Source organism: Neopsephotus bourkii, unplaced genomic scaffold (assembly GCF_033783945.1).
Source record: "Neopsephotus bourkii isolate Nb327-2 ecotype Australia unplaced genomic scaffold, CSIRO-AGI_Nbou_v1 NB_659, whole genome shotgun sequence".
NCBI classification, from domain to species: Eukaryota; Metazoa; Chordata; class Aves; order Psittaciformes; family Psittacidae; genus Neopsephotus; species Neopsephotus bourkii.
This window is the reverse complement of record NW_026901158.1, coordinates 3,282,171-3,309,730: the sequence shown is the minus strand read 5'-3', so window position 1 is coordinate 3,309,730 and position 27,560 is coordinate 3,282,171. Positions and strand designations below refer to the sequence as shown.

General features: G+C 39.3%; 1 protein-coding gene across 5 annotated transcripts; it reads right to left on the bottom strand.

The window, feature by feature from the left end:
* Window positions 1–252: 252 nt before the first annotated feature.
* Window positions 253–27,225, bottom strand: GAPVD1 (GTPase activating protein and VPS9 domains 1). 5 transcript variants are annotated; one of them, XM_061352603.1, is made up of 27 exons: window positions 26,816–27,225; window positions 24,470–24,685; window positions 23,219–24,062; window positions 22,231–22,317; window positions 21,106–21,240; window positions 20,807–20,996; window positions 19,829–19,909; window positions 18,886–19,046; window positions 17,886–18,015; window positions 16,872–16,997; window positions 15,934–16,107; window positions 15,490–15,552; window positions 14,745–14,879; window positions 14,066–14,185; window positions 13,521–13,598; window positions 13,023–13,396; window positions 12,408–12,495; window positions 11,245–11,325; window positions 10,468–10,590; window positions 9,973–10,102; window positions 9,332–9,441; window positions 8,679–8,838; window positions 8,030–8,217; window positions 6,445–6,658; window positions 5,814–5,886; window positions 4,756–4,953; window positions 253–4,054 (listed from the first exon to the last, which is right to left on the bottom strand). In XM_061352603.1, the coding sequence occupies exons 2-27, from the start codon at window positions 24,652–24,654 to the stop codon at window positions 3,914–3,916; spliced, it is 4,389 nt and encodes a 1,462-aa protein (XP_061208587.1). In that variant the 5' UTR covers window positions 24,655–24,685; window positions 26,816–27,225; the 3' UTR covers window positions 253–3,913. The 5 variants fall into 5 exon arrangements, with proteins under 5 accessions (XP_061208587.1, XP_061208585.1, XP_061208586.1 ...); XM_061352601.1 differs by having other exon boundaries at window positions 15,490–15,630; window positions 26,816–27,224; XM_061352602.1 differs by having other exon boundaries at window positions 15,490–15,630; window positions 17,949–18,015; window positions 26,816–27,224.
* Window positions 27,226–27,560: the final 335 nt, after the last annotated feature.

The following is a 27,560-nucleotide window of genomic DNA, read 5'->3' as shown; positions in this document are numbered from 1 at the left end:
ATACAAGGACAGCCAAGCTGTACAATTAAACCCTCAAAAGCTCTGGGTTAATTGGATCTTGCTTCTCTTCTGCCACTGCCCACTCCCCGTGAGCTTGGTTGCATGCAGGAAAGGTCTGAGGACACAACATAGCAGCGGTGCGGCATGGGAAACCCAGTGAAGTTAGTGGGAAGTTATTCACACTTGGAATGCCATCCCCAGCACAACTGCTGGCTGCACTGAACAAGGCAGAAACATGAAACCCAGGCGGTCAAACTGCTCTCCTTTTAATCAGTTTTTACAGAATAATACATTAATAATCACGTTAGAGACAAGATGGGGTTCCTGTATACAAGACTGTGCAAGCTCATTAATTTAGATTTATAAAGGCTTTACCAGTTTCAAAGAGGAGAGGCAGTACAAAGCTTTTAAATAGAGGTAAAGCACAATTAAAAGGTACAGAACACACACTACTAACTCAGCAGAGATTAATTCTCAAGTAGTACAGGCTCAACCAAGTCAGATGTTACCCAAACAAGAGGATTCTTCTCCTCATCCTCCACTGCTTTCCTGATGCTCCCACTCTCCTGCCTTGCTGCCAGCCGGAGGCTGCATGCTCTGCACCACAGCATGGCCACATGGGTTATGCTCATGCCAAGCACACGCTTCAGTGGCCTGAGGCACTGCTGCTGCACAGGCTGGCCTCCCCCTGCTCCTGTTATAGCTCCCCTTCCCCATGTGCCATCAACATTAACACAGCAGAGAGTTCCCAAACTTCTCTGAGGATCTGGCTCAACGGAACACTCACATTTCCAAGCGCTACGAACCAACACTGTGCTCACCAGAAAGTCACCAACAGGAAACAGGATCATGTTCGTGGCTTTTTTTTCCTGAAGTTTATGGCAGTTACATTCAGCATTTGGTAGTACAAGGTCTTCAACACAAAAGGTTTGAAACTGAAATACCCAACAGGCCACACGCGTTTCCATATTCCTGCACGGGGATTTCAAAAAGCTTTAGAGAAAAGTCTCCCTTAGGGTTAGGAGCTAAAAGGAATCTCCTAGGGATGAAAAATCCCAGCCCTTTCCTTTCCCTCCTCTACCCAAAAAAGGAAAACACCATCTCTGTAATATTAAGAGGCATTGCCATGCCATTGGTTAATTTGGCAGCTCCTCCTGACATGCCAACAGCCAGCGCTGAAGTCAATGACTGAGTCTTGACTGCAACCTGCTACTGAGGACCCCTCCCCTCTCCCCACAATGTTCCATTCATCCTTCAGTGGCTCAAGTAGGTTAATTAACAGAAAGCACCAAGTTTACAGCAACAGATACTTGGCTGGCACCTCTTGGCAGCAGTGCTGTTACTTTTGGTCCTTTATGCACTGTCTTTTCACCTTTACTATTGCACACCAAAATCTAACAACATCACTTCCTAGACATGTAATTTGTCATTTTAAAGCAAAACGTTATGGGACACCAGGGGAAAACAGTAAGAGGACCTTAGAGGAAGGGTTTTAATTCTTCAGAAAGTCTAATTCTCTAACTACACCTACCAAGACTCTAATAAAGGACTTTCAGAGTAGGCTGGAAAAAAGAAGCAAAGGACCATCTTGCTATGAAGACTCTCAGCGCATCTGGGACTCATTTTAACACTCACTGGTTTAAAAATAACTAAACAATAATAAAGACTCCAGTTCTACATAGAAAAACAAAGCGATAAAACCTGTGAAGGAAATGGTTCTTGCCCCTTCCATAAAGGAGAGCGAATCTGAAGGATCTGATGGTGCTGGTCAAATCCTGCTAACCAGGTCTGCAAACCGAAGCAGAGTGCAGAGTAATCACCAACTGAAGTGTCTTTGTGCCTCCTTTAGGGATTGTACAAATACTCTCCCCAGCTAAAACCCAAGCTGCAGGACTACAAGCACATCGGTCTTAACATCTCAGATATTCAAGTAATAACTAAATATTACAGGACACTTCAATATCAATAAATTTATATTGCTTTTAGATATGACCTGTCCTTATCTTCAAGGGCATGTTTGTGCTTCGCTGCTGAGTGTTATTGGTCAGGGCTGTGCTTGCAATATCAAGTTATGTGTTCAGCACCAAAACCCCATCAAGGCTAAAGAACTGGAATATTGCAGTGCTACACAGACCGAGTTACCACAGTAAGGCAGATCAGAAGAATTTTGTTTCTACTGAGTATTGCTCCTCCACACAAACCAAGTCTCAAACAGAGGAGAAAGACTATGAATAGAAGTTACCATCCCACCCTCTCACCTGTGATTAGTTTGGCAAAAATGCTGCTATGCTGAGTTACATACTAGAGTCCTAGAAAGTAAGTAGCTTTAATTATGCCTCAATGAGTAGCACAGCCAAATCAAGCACTTGATACTTGACAGAAATTGCTCTCATTTCAATGAACCAAATTCTTTCCCCAAGTATTAGCTGCTTACAGGTTTTACTCATCAAATGCACACACATATAAAATAAAAACCCTATTTCAAAAAGAATGCAAGAAAGGTTTTGTTTTTCCAGAACTCAGAGACACCAAGCCTTAACACATCCCTCCGTCAGAAGTGCAATGAACACTCGGGAAAGAGCAAGAAATAATACTGACATGAAAGAGTTAAATGCTCGCTGTCCTTTTTCACTGTAATTCCAGCTAAAAAAGAACAGCGAGTGCTTACGTACAGGTAACAACCACTGGCCATCACTCAGACCATTTCACCCAGGAGAAATCCATATGGTGGTGTGCATAAAAACTTCTTTAACTTGGTACTTGTCAGTTTAAGGGAAAAGTGGGGTGAGAAATCTATAAAACACCCTGAACTGATGTCATGATATGTTTCATAAAGAACAATGTTATCGTTTAAAATAGTTTATATGAACAGTAAAACTTGCACTGCTGCATAGCAGACAACACGAAGAACATTTAGTAAAAACATTCACTGAACCCCCTGGCGTATGTATTTAATGTCACTAATCAAAATATATATTACAGACCAAGGTTCTGTTAAGGATCTCTGTTTGGGGTTTGTACAGTATACACAATAGCTCAGAAAAAATATTACAGTAAGGTATTTTATTTCTCCTTTTTTTATATTAGACTTATCTATTGTAACTTACAGTTCCTCTCCTCTATATATCCAAACCTTTGTAACACCCTAATGCCCTAGCCAAAGAGTGTTCAGCTATCTAATAAGCCCCATCTACTATAAATTCCAGTTTTAAAATTTCAGTAATCTTAATTACACTTTAATAAATAGTTCAGTTTGCCCTTTCTTTAATCTTAGCCTTTCGAGGAAGTCCTTTCGTTACCAAAACACAGTATGTCACAACCTGTTAGAGGTCAGAGAGGCTTTTGCTTGTTTATTCAAAGGATAACGAGTCCAAAGATAATTGCAATGCATTAAATATAGTTATATAATATTTACACTGTCCTCTCAGGTTTTAAGTTTTGGTGAAATACAATTGAGAACTAATGTCAGCTACTACAAACCTTCAGAGTGGCTGGTGTTTTATTAATAAAAGGTGTATTAAGCTAGAAAGTATACTAAGTGGTTGCCCTGATTCTTCTTGTTTCAGTTTTATATTAGAAATTAAATGAAGTGAATTATTCACGTGAGCAAGAATTCAGAAAGAAGGGTGGTGTGAAAAGCATGAAGAATTTTCTGCATGTTTTGAGATTCCAAAATACCTGAAAACTGTGGTCCCTTTTGCAGTGCCAGTATCTATAGGGGAGAAAAATGCAACCAAAAGAGAAGAGGGAAAAAATCTGTTAAATTAATTTGATTAGTAAAGGTGTGTTTTAAAATGCCTCAATTCTGTACAATATTATACAAGGAAAGTCTCTTCTTCAGCTTTTGCAGCTGTTGTACATTCTTATAGACTCTTCTTCTGCTAACAGTCTGCCCATACATGTGCTGCTTGAGTTACTTGCGATCATCAATGGTTTTAATGAATTCAACTGCTGCTGTGAACTGCATCCACCAGTACGACTCCTCTCCAGATAAACAGTTGGCATAGAAACTACTAATGTACTGAACAGTGGACAGCAAGCAAGGTGGGTTTGCCTGAGGGTTAAAGAAGAAAAAGATACTCACAGCTTGTTTGCAAAGCTAAACATAAAATGTTACAAGATACAGAACAGAAATACAATCCTATTTGTGCAGTGATCCTCACATATTCCTAATAAATGATTATGAAGTGTGCCTGTAGAGTAGTGACTGTTTGCCCAGTCCACCCCAATTTCACACATTCAGAAGGCATCAGACTTGGTGAAGGGAGTGTTTTTTTCCTACAAGGAAAAATGACTAGCAGGCCTGGAGAAAGAAGGGCAACACCAGCAGGATCTGTAAAACCAGTAAGGATTCCAATACGTGGAAAAGCCTATTGCTTTAGCATCTTATACATGACAGACCATTCTCCAAAAACTCATGTTAAAAAAGACCAGCAACATAATGCAAGTCAGTCCTAGTGTGGATCTTGGGCCTGAAAAAGGACAGCATTAAGCAGACGCAGATGACAAATGACCACGCTAATTCACTCCACACACATCTCTGCCCAATTTCCTTGGTTCCAAATGCAGTTTGTTTGGATTCAAAAACCATAATTGTGACTGTATTTCTGATGTTTCTGTTTAAACCTACTGAATTGGATCTGGGTTTGAATCTAGCATGCTTCCAGTTACCCAAAAGCATTATTTTTCTTCCCAAAATTTGCTTGTTTATTACAAGAATTAGCTGGGATTTGTGATCTTTGCAAAAGAACTCACCTTTATGAGAACAAAGACCAGAACAGGAACAAAATCATCTGCTCCAGGTACTGAATCTTCATTTGCCAGACTAAGCAGGTTCATGATGGTTGAACACATACGCAGGATACACTGTACTTTGTCTCGAGGGGTTTTGTAAGCGCTTATTGTGCGGATTTCAGACTGTGCAGATGGCCATGGTGCCTCCCGGAGATATACCTAGGAAAAAAAAACAACATGCTGCCAGTTCTTGTTTGTCCAAGCTACTACTGTGCGCCACAGAGGGTCTGATGTACCAGAGAATAGCAGGCAGGAGCAAGGCCCCTGAGAAACGGTAAGCTTTAAAGCAAGATGGTTCCATTACACTCACAATGAAGGTGGTTTCCTGCTGTGCTAAATAAAAACTACAAGGAGACAGCACTCTATGTGCAACTAACACAATTAGCCTGTGCTTCTTTGTGACTTCTCCAGTGCCCTGTTTCAAAGGAAGGTAGAGCTGTATGTCTCAGCCTTCTGTATAGCAGCTTTATGAACATGCACTGTTTTGAGTCATACAGTTCAAGAGCTGAATTGAGAAGTAGGACAGCTGCAAACATCCAACCTCTGATAGACTTCTTAAGCCTACCAACCTGCTTTTACTTATCCTATTAGCCATGAGAAAAGTGAAAGCATTGGGCAAATTCACAGATCTGCAAGGTTCCATTAATTCTGGCTAGCTCAGAAAGTTAACTTGACAGCTGTAAACCACAGCTATGGCATATGAATCAGATAGGAAACATAAAGGATTCAAATCTTGTCTTTTGAAGTCAATTATCAGGAAGTTACGGCATCTTGTGCGGTTCTTAAATCTTACAGTCAGGACAGAGGTGGCAAAATCAGAAATAAATTAATTTGGAAGTATCAGCCAAAGGAAGATACCAATGTATGGGCACAGCACGTTTTTCCAGCATGATATTTCAGCTGTCACAGACAGAAACACAACACTTCCAAGTGTAAAACAAAACAACCCTTTCCCCATCCCAACCACAACCAAAACCGAGCACGCCAGCACACACACAAAAGTGAAAGAAAGGAGTTACCTCAGGTATCTGAAGTGCTTTGTGGTTTGCAGTCACTACTTTAGATAACCTCTGTATGTGCTCGTGAAGGACCCTGAAAACAAACACAAAAAGCAAAGAGTGAAACTTAAGCAGCAGCCAGCCAGCAGTCCCGTGGGGTTTCCAAAGACTTTTAAGATACTACAAGAGAGATCTTGAGGAATGCACATAACCGTGATGGTCCTGCAGCCAATGGACACTAGGTCAATATGAGATGCAGACAACTTTACCATCCAGGCCAACAGAGCTTTCAAACAGCATACGTTCTAAACCACAGAAACCCCAAATGCATGGAAAATACTGTACCAAAACAGAAAAAGAGAAGGAGTTCTGACACAGATTTTGATCACTCTCAGCACACACACTGGCAGATCTGAAAGTCTGTATCCCAAGTCATTACATTTACAATTTTATTCTAGCAGTGTGTTGCCAACACAAACTTTTGAATATGATGCTAAAGCACTTCCTTGTTCTTTTACAACACTTCCTGAAAGAAACCACAAACTTGTACAGCATGGCTGACTTTGTCAAGCCTGTCACATGAAGACTGCAGAGCTTCCATCTGCCCCAACTGCAGAAGAGAAACCAGGTACTTGAAATGACATTAACTTACTGGTCACGCAAAATATCTCCATCCTGATTAGGATAGAATGCAAGCTTGAAAATACGATTCATCACGCTGCGTTCTATAGCTAATTGTGCATCCTGAAGCTGTTCTTCACTGGCATTCTGCCATATGGCATCCTGAGCCATAGCCCCATACAAGAACTGGAGAAAATCCTCAACTTGGGCTGTTTTATCATCTGCTGCTGTGAGTTTCTGAAAATCTGATATAAAGGAAAAAGAGAACATTCTGTTAACTAAAACCCCCATTATTTCTGATAGGTTTCTCTGGAAAGAAGAGCCCAGAACCTACTTCAGATTTCTTTTCAGGCAGCACTGAAGCTCTGTTTTACCCACACCCAGGGAAGTACAAGCAGAAACACTTGAAATAAATGGAGGAATTAAAGAAAAAGCATACAGAACACATTTAGCAAAGCATATGGTCAAAATACTCTACTTGATACTGTGTTAATCACTTCCTCTGCAGTACCAGTTCTTATGCCTTCTTTCCAGCCACCCACAGAGATAACACCCAGAACAATCACTACAACAGTGCCTTGGTAGGAACCAGCACATGCAAAGTTGTCAGATGCTGAGGGGGAAGATATCAAGAAAACCTATGGGTACCATTTCCTACCCCTACCTTTATTAAGTATACATAGTTACAACATTCGTATTTATCTACAAAATACAGAATGGGGAATGGAGCCAAGTTAATGCAGCATGGCCAAATGGGATGGTCCATTCTGGCTCCTAACTGGCCATTCATTGGCTTCATATTTATAGCACTCTGCAACAGAAGACAACTGCCACTCATATCTGCCAGCAGCCTAAACACTACAGTTGCCAATTTCTCTTTTAGATCATCCAGAAATAGCTGTCTCCTTTTTATCCAATGAAAGGGCTTTAACTCCTTTCAGGGTCACTGAATCTTACTATTAGAACTTTCATCCCAGTCTATGTGAATTCTCATATTAATTCCAGCCTATTCAGGCACATTTAGCATGCAGCACTATATGCTCCAGGAGCAAGAACTGACTCCAAATTTCTTATGTACTTCATTAAGCCCCATATGTGCATAGAGATCATAGAAACTGTTTTAAATCACCCTGTTTTGAGGGACTTGTCTTCCTGGTGCCACTATCCCTTATGATCTGATATTTTTGAATCTTTGATTCATACTACTACTGTTCTCTGTATTTTCTAAGAGGCAACCACAGGTTCTGTACTAAGGACTGAATGCTGCAACTTAATTTATCATTAAACAGTAGGTCTAAACTAATTAATAGTATTTATGTTTCTTCCATGGGTCAGGTAACATGATTTAGCATAGAAGTTATGACTTGGACCAAGTGAGGTCAGATTACCTTTATCCTCTTAGTCTGTGAAACATGCAGCCAGTTACCATGCCTTAACTGCCACAACATACTGTTAACTCTCAGTAATCTGAGCTGTTCATTCACCAGCTAAAATGAAAACTGCTGTAGGAATCTGCTCCTCAGATCAGAAGTTGTATTTTAAAACATTAACCCGAGCCAGCACCTAAATATGGAGTAAAGGAATATAAACACTCCACTGTCTGCAGTAAATCTTACCTTGAATAAACTCCCTTATTTTCTTTTCTTTGCTCTCTAGCAGCAACCTCACACATACTGTAGTGAAGTATCTGTTGGCCACTTCTTTATCTCGCAGAACTCTTTGCAAGAGCCTTTCCAAGTGCGCTTGTGTCGTTTGCAGCCCTTGGCGACATCGAGTCAAATAAGCGATATATGGAGCTCTTTTCCTAAAACAGAGAGTTTTCTACATCAGATTCATAAAAAAGATAGAGGCTAATAGCTTTACAAACTGTTGAGTTGTACTGCAAGAGGAAGCTTCAAACTGTTGTTTTTAAAACAAAGCTAAAGCCTGAATTAGGAAGTTCCACCTTACAGAGATTTCTCTGCCTGAATTCACTGCCCCTGCAGCACTCCAGATTGCTAGACCAAAGGAACTTCCAAACAGAATCTCCTATGTGCTAGAGCTGAACATTACCCACAGATTGATTTAACCTGAGTTCATTACTATCTGGACTGACTTAAAGTCCAAGGGTTTTTAAGCCCTTTGCAGATAGCTGAGGCAATTTCATCATATTGTAGGAAGGCCTGATTTGATAAAACACAATTTAAACCACAAGGGGTCTTCCCAATCTGCTAGTGAATATATGCATTTGGAAACCTAATAATAATAAGATAATGAACAAACTACCTATAGTCTTCTGCAATAGATGCCAGCAGCTTTCGACAGGTCCTGTTATCAAAGCGGCTTACACATCGCATAGTCTCCTGCAACTGGGCCATCAAGTTCTTGTCTTGGAGGTTAATAGCTTCAGCTAGCTGAACTTTCAAGAAGCACACAATTTCATTATCTAATAAAGAACAACAGAAATTTATTAAGGAAAAGAAATGTAGGCATGATGAAAATACAACTTTTTTAATATGGGAAACATGTAAGTTTAAAATAAAGTGTCTCTACATCAGGCAATAAATGTTATTTTAAGATCAAATTAATAAGTGGTTTTGAATTTACGAGATATCAAGGGGTAAGTTTTCATATCTTTGTCTTATTTAGTACTTAGAACCATTCTGAAACCTGAAGAGGACCAGAAAAAGTGACAAATTCACCTGTTTGCAAATAAACCTAGCATGAATAGAGGGATGAAACAAAACACATACTATGTCAATGTAAAGACTCAGTAAACCAAACAAGTTACTCTAATAGTATTTGGGGGCAAAAGGCAGGTTATGGCTACTGCATCTATGCCAAACAGAAGGTACCATAAACAGTGCAGTACAGATGCCATTAGATGGGGAAAAGACACATACAGTACAAAAATATCTGGACGTATGAAGAACATTTACCTTCAGGGTCTGTGTGGTCTGGCAGACCGTTCCTTGTTGAATGCGTCAGCATCGGGAAGGCAACGGAATCTGCTGAACAAAGAGCCAATCTCAGTTTCTTCTTTGCATCCCTTAAAGAGGAAAAATATTTTCTTAACAAAGCTGCTGCAAGGTCTGCTTCTTCAATAAGCAGTCTTTACTTTTTTGTCTGTTTCTATTTCTTACGTACTGCCTAAAAGTTATTTATCATTTTATTTTAGTTATTTATCATTTATTTAGTTATTAAATCGTTATTTAGTTATTAATTATTTAGTTATTAGTTATTTAGTTATTCATTAGTTATTTATTTATTAAAGTTATTTATCATTTATTTTAATATAGCAATGTTTCCAAGACTTCAGAATATCAGTTCTTTTAATATAGCACCTAGAACAGTTTCAGAGAAATCTTCCTAAACACTGACCTGCTCCATTGTCTCAGGTTAGAATACACCCCCTTTACTTGTGGAAATACGAAATACCATGAGATACTATGATATGAGATGCTTAAAGTGCGTGAAGGTTTACAATTGATCCACATTATTATTGTTCTGGAAAACAATCACATGGCTTCAGCTCTTAACTCTATTAGGTGGGTAAGATTAAACCTGCAAATGTATTTACCTGTAGGAGAAAGCAGAACTTTGTGGCTGTGCTACTTGACTTGCAGAGTCTGGGAGATCATCTGCAGACATGTTTTGCAAAGCCTCATCACGTGGAGAGTCATGCATGCTCTCACCATCCCCAATAGCCTCTATGGAAATGAAAATAACCAATGTAACACTTGAAGCAAGGAGTGAGAAGAAGAAACTGGACTAATATTCTCTATTTCCTTCTTGTTATCCTAAGGTCAGGGAGGGAATGGAGACAGCAAATAAAACAAATTGTTCTGAATAAGTGAAAAGAGTATATTAAAAATACACAATCTATAAGTAAGTTTTGAAAGACCTTGGGAATATTGATTTAATTCCCAGTCTCAGATTAATTGACAAAATGTTCCTGCTTTAGAGTTCATATTGTTCAGCTGTTAGTACTAACACTGGTCTAGAATGCTGAAGTGTTTTTATCTTTAAGGAGGAGAAACTATGTCAGTGCTGATTATGAAAGCCAGGTTCTCACCTGCACTGTCATAGTTTACTATTGCTCCTTCACTAGGACTGGTTCTCTTGATTGCATTCCTGTATTTGTCCAAAATGTCCTCTGCAGCTTGTGCCTGTGCACTGAGCCTTGGGCTGGGATCATCTGAAAACACCATTAAAAACAACAGGAGTTAGCCTTGTAGTGTGTGCCAACTGAAAGCAAATACAAATATTTAGACCTACACATTTGCACTCTGGTTTAGCCACATGAAACAAATAACTGCTTGTCTTCATCTAGCCACAAGTCAAATACATTTATAAAGTCTGAAGCAAAAGCAGGAAAAAGTAAAATGAAAGAGAACAAATAAAGCCAGATCCTTAGCATATTTATACCACATACATAAATAGTTCTCATATATTTGAAGACTTCTAGAAATACTTAGGCAAACTGAAAGCTAAACACCCAGGTTCAAATCAGGTTTATTTTGGCACTTAAGTAACTATTACAGGAATGTGTCTGCAACTGTCCTTACAGCTCAGCTATGATAAGGACATGAGCTTTGTAATGAGAGGGTGTGGGAGGGAAAGTGAAGACTGTAGTCAAGAATCCAGTACTACAGATATTGACAGAAGCATGACAGTTTAAAAGCAGCCTTCAAGCCAAGAAGTCTTTATTCATTGTCTTATTCAGAAAACCAGTTGTGAACATTAACTACAATGGTTTATATCTTTCTGTAAATAGATACCTGGTGGGCACTCTGGAACTCTAGAGGGCATGTTACGAGAGAAACTTACTGTGATGATATTATTCTCATACCTTGAAGTGTTGAGTATCTGTCAGGCACCATGTCATCTTTGTCTTTTTCTTGTTTTTCTTTCTTTCTAAATGGAATAGGAGCTGAAAATGAAAGGTACTTTATCAAAGACTATTCTGAGATAATGGCCAGATTAAAGAAACTTTAAGAAAGTGGCTAATGCAGAAGTCTGTCATGCAATAAACTTCAATAAAAGCATGAGTCTATCTACAGGGTGGAGCAGAACTGTGATGTCATCATATGTAGTTAAGTTACACCTTTACAGACATGCTACCATGAACCAGGCAAAACAGTTTTGCCTTCCAGGTACTATACACTCTAGGCAATGACTCACCAGGGAGTGAGATAGCTTCCCATTTTTATTTACATATATATTTACACTTCAGTTTAGCTAATAGTCCTAACTCAAATATTGCTCATAATGACATGAATCTTTTCTGGCAACTGGTTCCCACTACTAAGCTCAAGAAAAAGATGCAAACACAGCACATTGTCAAACGGAAAAGCAAACAAAATGGTATTAAAATACTGTAACATCATCGAAAGTTAATCTTCAAGGATTATGGTGGTTCTTTTCTAACTGGAAGTCTGTAGAATATCTAATATTACACACATTGCTCCATCCCAAGTTGATATCATTCACAGCGTGAAAGTATTATCTTGAACAAGCTTTACTTTGCAAATAGCACAAAGCCTAATTTCCACTCATGCCATGTTACATGAGATAACCTAACTTATCAATATCCTTCAACTAGCATGTTACCATCTGTGGAAAATTAAGACCAGTTCTCAGTGAAGCTGCAATAAAGTTAATATCATACAACTATGAAACGATTGGTCTTACATAAAGATTCCAAGGTTACTGAATGATTACGACAACACAACGCCTAATCAAATTTGTTTCAGCTTACACTCCTCTTTATAAATTCTGCATACTTTGTATTTCAGTAATTCTATCTTTACTGCAACACTTGCAATTTTATAAGTATGAATCCTGTCTTTCTCAAAGTCAAACAGTACAGCTTTACTGTGTCACAAGTCTGTGGCAGCTTGGTTGGCTTTCCAAAGTGAAACTGTAAGCACTTTCCATAAAAGTGACTAAAGACATCATAAAGGCAGTGTGCACTCTTACTAAAGTACCAAAACCAGATGGACTTGATCCTACCTTTGGGCATAGCAGACACAAAACGTTTCCTCCACCAGGGTTTGTTTCTGTCAGACTTCTCATCATCACTGTCTTTTCGCTCTTCAATCTGTAAAAAGGGCAAAGTCTACATTTGAGCATTTACTATATCAAGTGCAAAGACAAAACTCCTCCTTCACATCAGGTTTTGCTACATTGACTGTAAAAACAGAACTACAGTAGGGCACAAAAGCTGTAGCAGATGAAGTTGGAAATGTTCCTCCTGAAGAGGGCAGCCTATAAATGCTAAACCAAAGACATGAAGAAACTTAGATTTCACTTATTTTTGTTGGAGAAAATTACTTTTCAGGATGCTGCAGTATTTCAAATTTAGCCACTTCAACAAATCTGTATTTCTGAAGTCCCACCAACCCAAGTAAAGCTCATTCAGTATGTTGAGAGAAGCCAGATTCATTTAAGCCACTCTGAACATCTGTAGCTTTAACCTGTAAAACATTATTGGCCAACATTTACAAGATAACAAAAGTACACTGTATTTCCTTGGCTATACACCTTTAATAACAGCTTTCTGGCATTAGATGCATAATTACAATGGGCACGCACAGAGAAAACCAAAGAGATGTATAGAAGCCTTACCTCTCCCCTGGAGGAGTCTTTACTGGGAGATGATGATGATGACTGTGATGCAGCCACCAGACCAGCTGCTCCAGCGTTGGTGGCTGGCATAGGAAGCTCCCTCTCCTCATTTCCAGGACGTCTGTTCCACCCAGGATCACTCATAGGTCTCCGAACTGATGATACGATATCCGAACTCCTACTGCGGACTAGCCTCTCTGGGTAAGAATGCCTCTGCTTGAATGCTTCTAAATCAGTTGGAATTAAAGAGTGAGACCCAAAGTTTGGTAATCGGGCCTCATTACCTCCTATGGCTCCTTCCAAGATTGGGGGATCAGGTGGTGGATGAGAGGGTCTTGCATAATGTACTTTAGGCCTTACTACAGCTGATACACCTGTGGTCATAAGCATAAAAGAAAGCATGCCTTTCTTTAAGATTCTTCCAAATTAGCTAGTATTAATACAGAAGCACTGAAAATGCTTGTTTTTTTTAAAAAAAGCTTATTCTTTACAACTCACCTTCATTTGATGATAGAGGATCAAACAGTGCAAGCAAAGAATCTGTCTGAGAAGGAGGAGATGTCAACTGACTGGCTCCTGAAACACAGAAGTTAATGCTGTACCAAGAACCACTTACAACATAAGTGACATTGGAAAAACAGCCCTCCACAGCAAAAGTTTATAAAAACCTGTACTGCAAAATATTTCTAAAGACATTTTCATATGGAAAGATTGCTGTAGTATGCTGAAATGATTGAAGAATTCCATCACAAAAAGTAGGGAAATCTTGAAGAGCAGACCAATTCCAAAATGCAAGAGGGCAGTCAATGTGATCAAAACGAATTAGGAAAAGGTGATCTTAGATCTAGTACTCAAGCTCTACCACTGTAAAGTACTGGAATCAACTTGTCAGACTAACATGGTGCTAGCAAATAAGGAAAGCACTGAGCTTAGCCACCAAAACTTTGAAGTTGGGAGAAACTGTAAAATTTGAGGATTCTACAAATGACATTTGTGAGACTTCAATTACCAGAGATTCTAATTCTCCTTTATAGGTAACTTACCATGAGCTGTTTCATCCATGTCAGGACTTGTCACAGAATCTTTTCCCCCAAAGTCAGAGCTGCACTCAGACCTGAGATCCTCAATCTTATTAGGAATATCTTCAGATGTTGCACTAATACCTTACACATAACAAAAGAAGCATCCAATATAGTCTTTCAGAGAAAAAGGAAGAAAGACCCTGAAGCTATTAAAAAGTTTGGTGAACACTGCCATAATCAAGTCCTAACTCACAGCAGCATCTAGAGACATAATGAATTTCTACACTCCTAAAATAAAGTTTTTTTCTGCTGTACAACTTCAGCTGTTTTAACATAGTCATGAATACCTTTTGACAATGGGCATTAGAAAGACACTTAATTGTTAAATGCTTTGCAGAAACCAAGGAAGTGAAGTAGATAGATGCTGATTTACTTAAATAAAAATAATGTTGTGACAATATAACCAAATGCAAGGAAGTCAGGAGTTTCTTCCAAATCCATAATCCACAGCTAACCATGGCTATTATAGCACAGAGTATTTGACTCTCTGCTGCCTTTTTATTTTCTACTGTAAGATGAACAAAGATGCTTTGAAAATTCCAGAATGAGTGGAAGAAGTTATCTTCTGAGTGAAATGATGTATAATTGAAGTGCAGCAAAGCAGGTGCTGATCACTTCCTAACAGAACATGTAAACTCACCTGATACAACGCTGAGGCCTGGTGTGCTGGGTCGAGAACTGACCTCCCTTACATCTGTGTCATCAGATGTGCTGCCCAGCCCAGAACAGCTTTCCAGTTCTTGTAGTCTTTCCTCCTGTTTTAAATCTGGGGCCTCTACAAAGAGAGACAATGAAGAGTAGAGAGAAAAAGTATCATTACTCAATACCATGCTCCCTTAATGTTCACATAAAGAAGGAAGAGGGGTATGTGTTGGTTTAGTACATTAAGTTCTAAGCTAACTCAACTACTTCAGTGTTTTCTTATAGTCCTTTATACAGAAAGCAGGATGCAGCACAAACAGCACTGCTCTATCTGCACAGGCATTCTAAGTAGTTTTTATTTATTTTAGTATTGTATTTCTTAGATACAACACTATACAGTGAAATCTTCATTAACCAAAGCAAACTGTGATCCTAGGTAGTCCTACTTAACGTCACAGAGAAGGAAAGCAAACAGAAGTCTGCTCTGCAATCCCCCCTCGCCCTTTTTGGCCCCAAAGAACTTCTTAAGCAACAGTGAGTTACTTGTCACAATGCTTTCCATCTTCTCCCTGCCTAGGAACAGATTGTCCTTTTACTACGGGAAGCATTCACAAACACTAACTTAAGCCTAGGGCAATAATCTCTCAAAGAAAGAGAGGAAGAGGCTGTTGTTTGGCACTCTATGCCTCTAGAAGAGTCTTGATTCATGCTAAAGAAATAAGCAAAAACTGCACGATTCTGACCTGAATCACTTGGTAATACTTCCACACTCCATGCCTCACTTGTGGTTTCTGATATGGTTGAACCTGTGCAGGGATCAAGCAACACGGATCCTGAACCTGGTAAACACAGCAAGCTGCCTAGCATGTTCTCTGCAGCTGCACCTGCAAAAGTAAAGCCGAAGCGTATAGCTAGATAAAGGCTTCCTGAAGACAGCTCTGATCAGAGAGAAAATAAGAATTCATTTTAGGTGTCCTTAATAAAATCACCATGAAAAACAAAATTGAAAAAATAGGAATAAGCAACTAAATACAATTCAGGTCATGCACACAAAATCCTCCAGTTTAGTCAATGCAAACACACCTATTTCAAAAGGGAGGAGGAGGAAGAGGAGGAGGGCTCTGCAGCTTCGCTAGTTTAGAGCAAGCATGAAGCATTTTAACATACCAGCTACACCACCAAGTTACCTGCTATTTCCTGCAGACGATCTTCATCAATATTTGGATCGAAGTCACTTCCCAAGACATCTGTACTCCAAGTTTCACTCACGGTTTCTGATATATCTCTGTCATCAGTCAACCCCATCATGTCACGGATTTCAAATTTACGGAGCTTGTCATCAAGATTATCCTGAGTTGTGGCTGCGTAAAAACAAAAAGGGCTCAATTTGTTAAAGGTTTTTCCAGTTACTTCTCATTGAAAATCTGTAAGAGTACATTATAGGAAAACAAACAACCCTCTAATTCTGTCAGATAAGAGCATTTTAAAGTAGGGCCTGTAAAGCACTATTGAAGAGGTGCTGCCTGGAAACAGTTTTTAAGTCCATTTGAGACTTAAGAAACATTTTACACTACACATGGTGACCTATCAACCAACTGACAGACAAAACTGATAGAATCCCTGTAAGAAGAACTTTTGACAGAACAGCTATGGCCTCCAGAGATCATTCGAGCCCAAACCCTCCACTCAAAACAGGGTCAATTACAGCAGGTTGTTCATGAGCATTGCCAGTTATGTTTTGATTATCTCCAAGCTGGAGACACCACAACTTCTTTGGACAACATTTTTCAGCATTCGACAAACATACATTAAACAAGAAGCTATCCAGATGCTTTAAGATTATCCCAGTTCAGATCACTCTATTCCCTGAAAGGCAAAACTGGTATCAAGCAAAACTTTACAAGCAGTTTCCTATAAAGGACCTCAAAATCTCATGCAATTTCCTAACAACAGCCTACAAGAAATATTTCTTGGGGGAAAAAAAAAAAATACACAACAGTGATTGCACAGGAAAACTTTCACTTGTTTCTTCCCAAACTAGTCAAATTTTCAACCTTTTTCCAGAGAATTTCAGCTTTAGCATCTACAGCACCTCAGGCACTTGTATTAGAGAACATGCACCTGCCTTGTTCATGCTCTAACAGCTGCAGAGCTTCTACACCATTGCTCCCAGAGGGGCCCGCACCAAGCTCCGACACAGATTCCCCTTCTAAATCCAAAGATGACACAGAGTTGGAGCGATTGGAAGGACCTGTGAAAACAGCAGTTTACTGTAAGTCTGATTTGAGTAACAGTTCCTAAATATACAGTATGAACAATCCAGGACACAATTAACTGGAAAGATGAAAAGAAATGAAGTAGCAGTGCCAATATAAAATACTGAATTGATGAACTACATGTGCATTTGCTCTACTCTTGATCCTGGTTCTACAGACACTTAACCTGCAACATGATACACACTTCCCGTGTTTAGTATAGTACTAATTATAATAATCTACAAATACATTTACAGAAACAGCTGGAATCTCACTGTTACTATCACTTAACTGTAACTAAAAAGTCAATGAAGTCTTTGCCATTAATTTGTTTCCTTATTTTGAGAAGAGAGAGCAAAAACCAAATTATGGAAGTTACACAATATAATGCATGCTGCATGACCTGTACAAACCTCTTCAATGTCAGAAATAAACCTCTGCTTTGCTGCGTCTGATGTTCCTATAAAGGAGTTGTCCAGAGTCCAGAAACTATTCTGAGATATGTAACAGCTTATTAAAACATGATGAAAAATAAAGTCTGAGAAATCTAAATTTAGAGCTAACTTAAGTTATCTTAATAATTAGTACTGCACTTACATTTAAAAAACAGCAGCAAAAAAAAGCAAACCAAAACCCTCTCTGTTTTCTCTTTCTAAATACACTTAGTTTTGTTCTTCCTAATTCTCAGACTTGGTTATGCCTTTGCATAACTGAATGCAGAGTTCAGCTCCATACGTCTTTATTTGAATGCCTAAGAGAAAAGACAGGCTCTCAGGGTAAAATAGCACAGCCTTCAAAATGGCAAAGATGACATGCTGTGCTTAACAGAAGTTCCTTTTATAGTTAAGGAAAACAACAACTTGAAGACTTAAGTGGCCCTTCACCTTCAGATATTCCTTCCAGATTATCACTGCAGAGGGAAAAGCGCAAGGTTTTATCAGGTTTACCATGGAGTTTGTTTTCATCAACAGGGACATCTCCTTGTCCACCATCTGCAAGTTGCATATTTAAGACCTGGAAAGTAGGAAAAAGAAACAAGTATTCCTTAAAACATGGCATGCATTTTTGCATTTGTTTCCCTAAATGTTAATGACACAACTAGATTTATAACATTCCCTTTGAAAAAAGACAGCTATCTCCAAAGTCAGAGCTTGGAGCGAACATAAGGCAACCATGATGTGAATGTAAGACAAATCCTGATAATAATGGAGCCACAAGCTCCTTCCTCGCCCCAGCAGACTAATATAGTATGGAAACTGATGCTCAGCAGGTTGCAAAGGGAGATAATCTGAACTACCAGGCAAGCCAGCAAAGATGAAAGCAGAAGCTGTGCTACAGCTGGGGAAATAAAAGGCTGTAAAACCAGCCTTACCCTAAGCAGCACAGTCTGAAGGCATTCCTGGCAATGTGACCACAGCTCCGCCCTCGCAAGAAGCTAGGTCTGTGCGTTTCAAGTCTGAGCTGCCAAAACTGTCGGGATCAGTGTTCCAGTTCTGTCATTCACCTGTGCCACTTGATCCAAAGGACAGAGCATGCAGAAAGGTAACTGAATCAGTTTCTTCAGGCTCGGAAACAGTAGCCTGACTTTGCTCTTAAGCACACTAGATGACAAAAGCCTCTTGATAAATCTGTCAGGTTCATTTTTCCTCTGTTTACATATTGGTTTTCACACCTTACAGATATACTAAGTGAGGAAAAAAAATTCACCTAACAAAGGGAAATTAGAAAGCTACAACTCCCAAGTTCAGTAAAATAAAGGGAGGATTTTAATTCCCATTCCAGATTTATTACCAAAACATAGCATCACAACATCATTGTTCTGCTATTAAAAAACACAGAGGCTGTACTTCTTAAAATATCCGAGATGTGACAGATTTTACATACCTCATTTTCTGACATCATTCCTGGAGTAATCTGTGGACCTGTCCCCAGAGAAATCACCAGCACTTCTTCCGGCTGAACTTCTGGGATAGTCTCCTGGGAGGATCCTTCATGATCTCCATGCTGATCCAGTAGCATATTTGATCTACTTCTGCTACGAGTTGCTATGAAAATATTTTCAATATCAGCACTAGAAAGCTTTCCCTTGTTTAAGGAGGTAAAAAAGACAACACAATGGAAATACAGAACCACAGTGGTTTGAATTACTCAATAAACTCACAAAATGCAAAGTCTTATTAAACTTTGTGAGATGGAACTGGTGCTTAAATTTAGAGTACTGCACTGTGAAAAAGCAAACTTTCAACATAAAAGCTTAGAGAAATGAGTTATACTATGTCTTGTTTGCCTACACAAGTTCAGCATATTTCAATCACAGAAAGATCTTTAATGAGTTATATGAAAAAATTAAGAAGTTTATAACTAACAAAAAAAGTCTCCATTTCTGGTTTAAAACTCTAATTCACTTATTTAGGAGTTTTCTAAAAAGCAGGGAAATCGTATTCTAACAGATGTTTTATTTTGATTGCTTTGCATCTTTTTTTTTAATCTTTTCATGTAGCCTCATATTCTGATGTTTGGCATCATGGAAGGAAAAACACCCACATGGAATTAAGATTTCTAAGTATGGCAGCATAGCACCAGTTATTTCTTTATTTGATCTGGAAAACAAGGCAAGTGTGCACAAGTCCAAGCCAGATTTTGATTATCATACAAAGGCACTCACAGTGTCTTTAAAACTTACATGTACATATTAAATGAGTTTCAAACAAAAATCAATAAAGAAATCTGGCAAAGCAACTGAATGCCAAAGTAAACCAAAGGCATGCTCAAGTCGTGTTACAACTAAACATTTCACAGAGAAGAACAGAAAGAGGGCATTACCCACCAAAAGGGGTTACTAGAGTTATATGAGCAGAAAGATTGGTAGCAGAAGTATCCCAGGCAGTAATGGCTGCCAACTGCTGTCCTGGATTTCGAGAGCATTAAAATGAAACAAAACAAATAAAAACTTTGAGCAAAAACTAATTTATACGATAAAATAAATGCTGTTGTGCCACTAATTTGTAGGCATAAGACCAGAGCCATTCAGAAGCAGAGTTAAAACAACATGGGATAGGTTAGCTTGGGGGTTGGTTTGTGAGGTTTTTGCCTCTTATTGGGCTCTACATATTTTCATCCTGTTACACACTAACACCAAATCCCTCAAACAAACAAAAACATCCCATGTGGTCATAGTCATATAAATATACACTGAAGATGAGTACCACACTTCCTATTTTAAGAGAAAATATTATTGGAATAGACAAGTTCAAGACTCAGAATCCTCTTCAAAGAGAGGACAAAACCCCAACAGGCAAAGCTGCATTACAATTTACTAACAATTGGAGTTAAAACCAGGCATGTAATGAAGAAAGAAGCAAGCTGATCTTCTTGGCATATATTCTGAAAGTTCTGCTCTTACTTTTTCATGCTCTTCCCCATTTGGTCTCTTCTGAGACACAAAAGATTTAAACTTCTTCTATCCCACTAATTAAATGTCACTGCTTGGACCTTAGCACTTTCCTAAGCAATATTCCCTCCTAGATCTGCTTCCCATTTTCAAACTTTCCCTTTATTATCATTGCACTAGCACTCCAGCGTTTTTCCCAAGCTCAATCAGAGTGCTGGAGCTCACCGTACTGGCACCAGAAAATAAGGAAGTTACCTGGCTTTTCTATGCAAAAGAAAAATCTTCACCATCTACACAGAAAAAGCAGGAACTGGAGGTGTAGTCAAAGAGTAGCCCCAAGAGGTGACTGAAGAAATGGCACAGAAGATGCATCAAGGTATCAGATCATGCAAGAAGCCTGCTTGTTCTTCTTACCTATTGGTAATCGATTCTTCTTGTTAGCTGGAGTAGTTGCAGGAGAAAGCTGTGGGGTGTTATACGGAGTCATTTCAAGGCTACTGCTTTTCCCTGGTTTGTTCTGGGGCAAGTTTGCCAGCAAGTTTTCCAAAGCCATCCGATCTTCCTTAAGCTGATCACTTGACATTACATTCCGCATAAAGCCAACCTGAAAATTTACAATTACTAAGAACTGCAGCATAAATTATCCTTGTTTACCCTATCTGTAAATGTACAGGGACAGGTTTATACTACTACTTAAGAACATAAGATATTACCAGAGCAGTTAGCTGGCTGTACGTCATGTAAACCACTGTTCTGCTCAACCCCTCCAGAAGGTTAACAGAAGACATTGGGGGAGTTTCAACTGCACGCCCATCAATAACTACATCCAGGAAAGCAGCAACACAGCTCTGCAAAGAGGAGAAAGAGTTTCTAATGAGAGACCACTTACTAGAGTTTGGAAAGAACATAAGTTACAACAAGAGTTAAGCACTTTACATAACAGTAGAAGTTTTGCTTCCTACTTTTAAAATCTTAGGATAAAGTACTATATACCATTAAAATCACAGAAGAGTAAGCAAGGAAAGCATGCAATTAGTTTCATCACTTCCTTCGTTCCTTTTCTGCATTCTAAAGTGTTACTTAAGTGTCTTCATATACTTTTTTACAAAATTAAAACTGTTCTATGGTAATTAACTGCCCCTTTCTGAAGAAGCTGTTAAGCACAGACTAAAAGTGAAACGAGGAAGCAACACATAATATCACTTTCTAACCTGATTGAATGTTACTTGTATAATAAATACAAGTATGTGCAACTTCGTATGCTGTGTAACAATTAGAATTACCAAAACCCTGGAAGTTACACAAGCAAATCAACGGGTTTTTAAACATACAACAATACATCAAAGTTCATCAGTTTCACTGTTCCTCTGATGAAGTCAATTTCAGCATTGCTACAGATGATTCATACTGATAAAGGAAAAGCTGAGGAAAACAAAGCAAAACTACACAAAAAAGGAACAGAAGTTACTTGCACTAACAAATTGCTTGGTGTTAAACCAGATTTCATATAGAAGTTGTCTTCAGATCAGAGTGTTTTCTTTAGGTGCAGTAGGAAAGCTGCAGGCAGTAATTCAGCATTTCAGTTTCAAAGGTAACTAGCTTTAATTTCCTTTTTATGTTTTCTTTTAATAAGTATTATGTCAGAGTAAAAGCAAGAATCTCTGACCTTTAACTCTAGTACTCAAGGTTTTGTTCCCAGCTTTGTGCAAGATTTAATCTGCTTTTCAGTACATGTAACTTGGAAGTTAAACACTGAGTAAGTCCTTTGCAATGTCTGAAAAGGACTGCAGAAGGACCAAGCAGACACACGAGTCAGCTTTTTCAGTCTACATTCTTACTTTGTCAAATTTAGCAAGGTTGCTCTTCGTACGTGGATCTCCCTCTTCTGAACCCGTCATGGCCAATTGCTGCAGAAGCCTCCCAACCTGAAATGAAAGAGAAGCATGAAGAATAAGCATTTCAAAACAACATCATGATGGACTCAATTACAAAAAATAGCTGAAAACACTTCTCTATTCTACATATTTTTACCATTTAAGACTCCAAGAAATACTTCTGATTGAGCGGACAGAGGCCTGCACTGGCTTTCAGGACACAGAAAATGCAAGAAGCTTCAGAAAAAAAACCAACCCAGTCATTGCATTTAACAAGAAAATCTGCACACACAGTATGCTATGAGCATCCCTACTTGCCCCCTTTCCCAGGAACAAAGCATGTTTTGTTTTTACAACACATCGGAATTGAGAGTTGAATCTAGGTCATCTTAAACTAAGAGATTATTAAAAGGCTGCATATATTTTACTAAGAATATGTTGGAGGAGAAAAAAAATAGCAAGAGGGCTAACCCTTGTTTCAGAGAATACATTCCTTATTAATCTCCAACTGCAAAACAACTCTCCATTTTAAAGAGTTGCCAACTGTGATGCTGTAGCAAAGCTCACAGTTGGCACAAGACTTAGTATTAGCCGGAACAGCACAATATGCATTTACACACATGCCAGAATTCATCTTAACAGTCACTTTTACACTTTAACTTCCATCCCTTATAATAGCTTTTATAAGGTCCATTTGCAACTCTTCTAAGAGACAAAGGAATACACACTATCATTTTTTTTAAGTCAATATTTTCAACTAAAAGATAAACTTTAGAACATGCCTTTTCAGCAATGACTAATGCAAATATTTTGTTAGCATCCATATTACAGGAAGGAGGGACAGTACCTTTCCCTTTACTGTAGTAACAGCAGTTCTAGTCGGGAAAAAAAAAAGACCAAGAATATTTCTCATGTATTTTTTCTTTTAAGACTACTTTGAAGTGAAACATACCTGCATCAGATTAAATCTTGCCACCTCATTTATAGGAGCATCAGAAATGATCCCATACTGTTCTGGGTTAACAATTGCAGGACAGATGAAACAGGCTAGAAGGAGATCTGTGCACATTGCTCTGACCTCCCCAACCTCCAGCCTGTCTACACATGAGAGTGTTTTGTACATTTGTGACACAATCCATCGCAAGCTGTGAGGAAAACAGTAAGTGTTTTGTTTGAGATAGCCAATGAATTTGTTCACCAAGGTCACCAGCTTGGCCTCATTGGAGTCAACCATCTCTTGGACTCTTTGCCTGAACTTTTCTGTGCCTTTCTCTCCAAATAACTTTTCCTGTTGTACCGGGGAGAATCTCTCAATTAACTTGTTTGGATCAGTTTCCAAGTGGTCTTCATCTTCAACCAGCAGCTGCATGATCGGCTCATGTAAAGTTGCAGTAAGAAAAAGCTTTGCAGAAAAGAGTCCTTCAGAGAAGAGTTTGAACAAGATGCTGAAGGCACAAGTGCCTCGTCTCAGCAGCCGCCTGGGGTTGTCGCTTTCCTTCAGTTCAAACTCTATCAAGTAACGGAGGACCTGGAGGAGGTAGCTCTCATCCTCCTGCATGATGCAGTTGCCATAAATGGAGGTAAAGACTGTGTGGATGACACTCTGCGTGTTGTCCTGGTTGAGCTTCTCTCCAGCAACCAGACAGGATGCAATAAGCCTAGGGTTCTCTCTCAATCTGTTTAGGAATTCTCCGTAAGCAGTCTCCTGAAATCCCAGCTGCTTATATCCATCCACAAACTGTGTGTCCTCCAAGATTTTAGCATGCTGGCAACATTCAGCAGGAGAAGCTTCAGCACTGGAAAGAAAGACATTGAAACAGTCTAAGTAACTCTTAAGCAAACAAACTTCATAAAAGATGCCCCATGGTAGATCTATCAACAAGACTACTACCAAGGAATAATGTCTTTACCTATAGTTAATACAAATGATTTGCAGATTCAGGAATAAGGAGAGTTCATTCCCATAAACTATGACCAGCATTGAAACAAACACGTATTGAAAAAGGTAGCTTAAGTAGCCAACAAGTAAGCTTCAGGTGAGTCAGATCCTCTGGTTAAGATCTGCTTTAAAACTTTACTACTTTTATGATTAGTACAGCAAAGGACTTCAGATACCAAGTGTGAATGATGTGATGGATTTGCTGCGCTTCACTGAAGCTTAGGAGCTCGTTCTCCTCAGGACCACCCTCACCCCCCAAGTCACCTTGTTATAATCAGTCTGTCCAAGTTAATCCTTTGCTGCTTGGAAATCCATGCTGTGCGGTACAGCTTTTCGGCTGTCTTCAATACATCTGCATTGAGCCTCTGAATGAGCTGCTTTTCTGAGTTTACATAGAGCCGTTCCTGCTTGAGATGATGAGCCAGCGTGTGTATATCCAGCTTCACCATCTTGGGCAGCGAGTGGGTTACAGAGTCCTCACTGAAAGAAAGAAACGAAACAGGTCAATTCCAACAGTTAGGGAACAAGTTCTGTCAGCCCCAGTGAAGTGATAAGCAGGTCATAAACTCACACCTTGCAGTACATGCTGTTGTTCCCCTTCCATGTCAGCACATTACTAAGTTCTCTCAAACCCACCACTTAATGACTGAGTCACTCTTAATGCAAGGTTTCCTAATGACCAGTTTCATTAACTCCTTGTTAGGTCAGCATATCAGGGACACTTGCATAGCAGCAAATGAGACTTTCAACTCACACTCATGAACTGAAACAGGAATGCACACAGTGCTACAAAACTCCTCCAGCACACAACCTAAGAAACTGCCATCACTTGGCCCTCGCTACAGCTCAGGTGACAACCTCATGGGGATGAAAAGGAGTCCTATCCTGACTGCCCATCTGGTGGATATGAGAAAAACCAGGGAGTATCACTATTCAGATAAGGCCAAAGTTGGAAATAAGTCTGGAGACTTTGCTCAACAGTAGAATTTATTCAGAAAAAAAAATTCCTTGAATATTTCAATTCAGAAGAATATTTCTTTGGGCCGCTATCCAAAAATGTGCTTTTAAAGAGACAAAACCGAAACATCCGTAGGCTTTCAGAGCACATCAGGGACAAAAATCGACGCAAACTACTGTTATGTCTCGATGTCACATCAGCTGTAGCTTCGTAATCAGAAAACACCTCAGTTAGCGGTTATATAAAGAGAACCACACTGTTCAAAACCAGTTCAAGGAGCTAATCCATCTAAAAATTAACTCTAGCAGCTGTTAGATGTACTGTAACAGATACATGCTAGACCTGTCAAGGGACCTGGTTATGAACCCTTCAAAGCCATACTATAGCTAAATGAAAATCTTACTTCCCACAACCTGTAGTGACTCCAGAGGAGCCCTGCCTCATAAAACCACTTAATCCACGCTTGAGAAACTACAAATAATGTACCATGCACTGGCCTAATACTCTCCCCTTTTAGTGTTTTAAAGATCTGTGGTTCACTGCTCAGCATAGCAGGAGATGATCCACTCTGAAGAATACAGATTAGCTCCCTAATTAGACACAGGTTTTACATTTGTTGGGGTTTTTTCTCAGCCTGATGACCAGGTGCACTGACAACCATCACTGCTCCTTGTGTGTGCAATTAAGTTCTTTCATCTGCAGTTTTAACCTCACAACCAAAACCCAGAGCAGAGACTAAAAGAGATTCTGTCACAAGTCGATGCGTAAAAAATAGCACTCTTATTACACCTGACGGTTTAAAGGCCATTGCTCACAAAACCAGACAACTGGGTATCTAAGGCTCTGAAAAAGAAATATAACCCCCCAAAAAACCTTAATACCCCCCAAAAAAACCCAAACAAAAAACCCATCGAGCAGCTCATGCATCCAAAGATGAGATTATGCAAAGCACTTGAAGGATGCACTAATTTAGATGTTTTAACTAGGATGGTCTCAGAAATGATTAGAAAAAGAACCACTGACATCACTGCCAAAGCTCTTTGAGAAACAAAGAATGACTTGTTCCAACAAATTTATTTGTAGTCCCAGAATTTAAGGGCTCACAAAAAAATTGCATTAAACTTGATACTGCCTGTAAACACAGTAGTAGCTAGTTATCACGCTACAAACTGTTTATATCTGCCAGGAGAAGAAGTTGCATCCGTAGGAAACATACATACATGAGATCTGCAGTACTACCTTCTGCCTTTTCAGATGCTTTCTGCTCTATGGCTGTGCTTAAGAGCCGTTCATAGTTTATCAAACCTGAACAGATTCAGTTGATATGTTCCATTTCAAGGGGCCCACCCACAGGCTCCACTTTTCTGGACAGAATGTTAGCCCAAGTGGTTCTTCTGCTTGCAAGCAAGTTTGGGAAGGGACAGAGGATGTACATGGGGTACCCCCATGAACAGCCTGCTCACTTTGCCTGCACTCCTGTGCCTTTGCCTTGCCAAATTGCAGAACAAGTTTCTATTTATGTGTCACTCGTTATAAACACATTTAACAGTAGACAAGCCAATTAAACTGCTTCTGAGGTGTCTCATACTTCCAAGTAAAGCCATTTCTCCCACTCTTTCACTCAGTATGTTTTGTTTGGGGTTTTTTTTTACCTAAAGAAGGTGTTTTCAGCATCAGGGATGGGCAAAGCACTCCAACACCTCTGAAGAAAGACTGCTCTTTTCTCCCCTGGCCCACAGGTAGGAGCAAACTCCAAAAGCCCAGTCAGCAAAAAAGACAAGGTGTCCTGGAAACAAAATACCTTTTCTGGTAAGTTATGATTATCAGAACAGCAGTTTTAAATTGCTGGTAAACCTTTCAGAGGCTACAGACAGTTAAAATAAAATCAGTTATTACTCAACAAACAAGACTCCCACACAGTCTAGAGTCTTGATACACACACACATATAATCCACCTGTCCAGCAAACAAAAGGAGCAACAAAACAGTAAAAAAGGCCTGGCTACTGCAAAACAATACTGTACCAGTTGTGATGCCACCTGAGAAGAAAGAAAGAGACAGTATGTGCAAGAAAGTGAAGCTACCACCTGCACAGAACAGAACTCATTTGGGCATTTCCTCATGACAGAGCATCACAACCATGAATCAGATGAAACACCAACGCACTGAGTAACTGTGAGAAGCTGCACACTGCTGTGCAGTCTGGTTTGCTGTAAACTAATTCCCACCGTACGCTTCAGGCCCAAAACAAAACGAGGCTCCAAAGACTACTATTACCTGCATCTGTACTCCCAAATATACTGCTCCCATGACTACTCGATAATACCCTATCAATTGGCCACCACCCACGTGTCTCACTTATCTGTCGCTACTATAGAACACCAGAAATAATGAAAGC

Coding starts and splice junctions, on each gene's coding strand:
- GAPVD1 (XM_061352601.1), bottom strand. CDS start 24,654: ATGGTGAAGCTGGATATACACACGCTGGCTCATCATCTCAAGCAGGAA. Junction 19,047..19,828: donor AACTCTAGTAACCCCTTTTG/GTGGGTAATGCC, acceptor ATATTTTCATAG/CAACTCGTAGCAGAAGTAGA. Junction 4,055..4,755: donor TGGTCTTTGTTCTCATAAAG/GTGAGTTCTTTT, acceptor TTTAACCCTCAG/GCAAACCCACCTTGCTTGCT.